At 36.7% G+C, this 3404-nt stretch overlaps 1 protein-coding gene across 1 annotated transcript; it reads right to left on the reverse strand.

Moving 5' to 3' along the window:
- Positions 1-2010: 2010 nt before the first annotated feature.
- Positions 2011-2949, reverse strand: LOC103729025 (olfactory receptor 143-like). Its single transcript, XM_029560571.1, has one exon. It carries the CDS (start codon positions 2947-2949, stop codon positions 2011-2013), a length of 939 nt encoding a protein of 312 aa, XP_029416431.1.
- Positions 2950-3404: the final 455 nt, after the last annotated feature.

Below are 3404 nucleotides of genomic sequence, written 5' to 3' on the forward strand. Positions count from 1 at the left end.
TGGGTTAACTTCAGTGGTTTCAATGAATTTACAGATTCTTCCATTTCTTTTAGATATTCAAATTCAATAGAGTTTAATACTGCTTTTAAAAGTATTCCCTTGTGATATTCTGGATCTTTTTGGTGTCTGTTTTGATACTTTGCCTTTCTTCTCTGATTTTATTTATTTGGATTTGCTCTTTCTTTCTTTTAGTTAACTGCGCTAAGCACTGTCTATCTTGTTTGTTTTTTAAAGAAACACCTCGTAGATTCATTGCTTCTCTGTATTATTTTCTTTGTTTGTATTTCATCGATTTCTCCTCTGATTTTCCTTAGACTGCTGGATTTGGTATGGATATGGTCTGTTCTTGCCTCTCTATGGAGCCAAACAACCAGGAATGCACCCAATCGTTTTTGATCTCACAAGCAGGGTAGGGCCTGGTTAGTCCTTCAATGAGAGACTATGTCCATTTTTAACAAGTACACATACAACCACAAAACTTTCAGTAATTTTCAATTATTATATTGTATCTGGTACTTTTCACCAAAAATTACTAATACGTTGATTTCAAATTTATGACATTATATCTTCACATATTTCTTTTTTGATGGACATATCTCTTTGTAATTTGTCTTTATTGAATTTTTGTCAACTTTTAATCACGCACTATAATAAGTAAAACAGAAGTATGGAAGAACATACTTCCAAGTACTTAGATGTGAAATATTACACATTAAGCTCATTGAAATAATAAAAAAATTTAATGTTTTACACCATAATTTATAATTTTCATCAGCTTGAAACATTTTAACTAGTATCACATTTTTGTAAGCCTATGTATTTAAACCGGTGTTTTTTAATTTCTCATATATTACCATCTTCACAAACATTCAATTACAGTATATTCAACCAATGTATGTTTTAAAGGATATATTCATTTCTGTGTAGCTATTTCTTCAAAATTTAAGTATTCTTTCCTAGAAAGAGTAGAAAAAAATTAAGACTCAGGGAATCTAACAATACTTACAATACTCACAAATCTCTTCCCCAAGTTAATATAAGCCATAAACAGCATTTCAGAAGGAAGAGACTTGTTTGTAGGAACTTCCTGCAAGTTGAAAGGGAGCTCTAACCATGAAGCTTTGGTAAATCACTCCTGTTGGGTGGGTTTATACTGATGCAGCTGCCTTTGCGTTTCCCATTTTCTTATATGTAACCAAAATAAAAAAAATGTTAGCTGGATGTGCTGGCACATGCCTTTAATCCCAGCACTCAGGAGGCAGAGGCAGGTGGATCTCTGTGAGTTCAAGGCCAGCCTGATCTACATAGTGAGTTCCAGGACACCTGGGGCTAGAGGGAGACCCTGCCTCAAAAAAGACCAAAAATAAACAAACAAATAAATAAATAAATAAATAAATAAATAAATAGTTTCACTAGGCTATACTTGGGTGTTACCTTTTCCTTGACCTGATGTGGATGAATTTATTGTGGTAAGTTGATATTTACACTTGTAAACCCATAAAAAGTCATACAGAAGCAACTGGGGAGCATCTACCCTCAACTCATTAAGATAGTGATAGACACCATATGTTCTACAAAATACAAATGTGAGAAATTTCTGTACAGTATGGTTTACTTTTGTTTCTGTTATGAATAAACCATTTATGCCTCCAAATAAATACATAATAACTAATGTATTTATTTAAATGTATATTTAATTTTGGAAAAAGTGGTGAGACTCAAGGGAAAAGCTTAACCAAAACCCTCAGGCTCACCATCCAAGAAACCATACCTAACTCCAGTTCCAGGGGACTTCTACACCTGCTTCTGACCTCCCCGGGCATTGCAGGACACGATGAACTACAAACGTGTAGACAATATACACATACAATTGAAATAAAAATAGTAAAAAATTCTTAAAAAATAAGAGAAAGACGTAATGAAGATTAGAATTATAAACACACACACACACAAAAAAAAAAACAATCAAAGAAACTGGGGCTAAGAGGCACAAGAATGTAGAATGTAAAGTTAGTTTATGAATCTCTTTATGGTTTTCTTCACAGCAAGTTTGACATCCTTGTTCCTGAGGCTATAAATAAGAGGATTCATCATGGGCACCACAAGAGTATAAAACACTGAGAAAAATTTCCCCTGGTCCACAGTCTCACCGGTTGTTGGCTTAATATATGTGAGCAAACAAGATCCATAGAATAGACTAACAGCAATTATGTGAGATCCACAGGTGCTCATGGCTTTTGACCAACCCTTAGCTGATGGCATACGAAAAATACCAAGAAGAATCAAAGTATAGGAGGTTAGGATAACAGTGCTAGATACTAAAACTACGGTGCCAACAACAATGGGACTCACAAGCTCATTGAGGTAGGTGCTACTGCAGGAGAGTGAGAGAAGGGGAATGATGTCACACATGTAGTGGTTGATGATGTTAGAGTCACAAAAGTGAAGCCTGATCATGCATCCAGTGTGGGCCATAGCACCAGCAAAGCCCATGAAGTATGAACCAAACATCAGCAGGTAACAGAGCCTAGGGGACATGACTATGGTGTACATGAGAGGCTGACAGATGGCTGCATAGCGATCGTAGGCCATAGCTGTCAGCACGTAACACTCAGCACCACCGAAAAAGCAGAAGAAAAAGAGCTGAGTCATGCATCCTGTGAAGGAGATGGTATTCTCTGAAATGAAACTCATCAGCATTTTGGGGGTAAAGACAGAGGTATAACAGAAATCAATATAAGACAAATTGAAAAGAAAAAAGTACATGGGAGTGTGTAGGTGAGAATTCAGGCAAATAAGATTCATTAAGGTCAAGTTTCCCATCAGTGTGACCATATAGTTCACCAAGAACAGGACAAACAGGGGCAGCTGGAGCTCAGGTTGCTCTGTCAATCCCAAAAGAATAAACTCTGTCACTGAAGAATCATTTTCAATAGCCGTTTTCTTCATGGTGTCATCTGTAGAAACAGCAATCAGAGGTGACATGAGCACAGGGCTGTAATTCAGAGGGACATCTGGAGCTGCTGGTTTCTAAAATTCAGGTTGTCTGAAGATGCACAGCATGGTCTACAAGTAGCACAGCTGTGCATATTGATCCATGAAGAATCCCCATTTCCTCCTTTCCCACTATGGTGTATAACTCTGAGCACAGAGAATGCTGACAGAGCTATTGATTTCTTTGCTCATCTTTTTCTCCGTTTTCCTTGATCTTTACTAAAAATTCGGTCAGAACAAAGCAAGCGGACTTCTCTAGATCCCTCAAATTACATAGGTTTGAGTTTGAAAGAACATTGTTGAGACAAAAGGATTCAGTGCTCACTTTGTTCTCTAAAACCTTCCTTGTTATGGCACCTCATGCACCTTTCATCTGAGTCCTGAGTGAATCATATTAATAACAATGAAGG

The sequence above is a fragment of the Nannospalax galili genome, unplaced genomic scaffold (genome assembly GCF_000622305.1).
Source record: "Nannospalax galili isolate Female #2095 unplaced genomic scaffold, S.galili_v1.0 scaffold1333, whole genome shotgun sequence".
Taxonomy (NCBI): domain Eukaryota; kingdom Metazoa; phylum Chordata; class Mammalia; order Rodentia; family Spalacidae; genus Nannospalax; species Nannospalax galili.

Bases quoted from the DNA above. Each gene is read 5' to 3' on its own strand.
- LOC103729025 (XM_029560571.1), bottom strand. From the start codon at position 2,949: ATGAAGAAAACGGCTATTGAAAATGATTCTTCAGTGACAGAGTTTATT.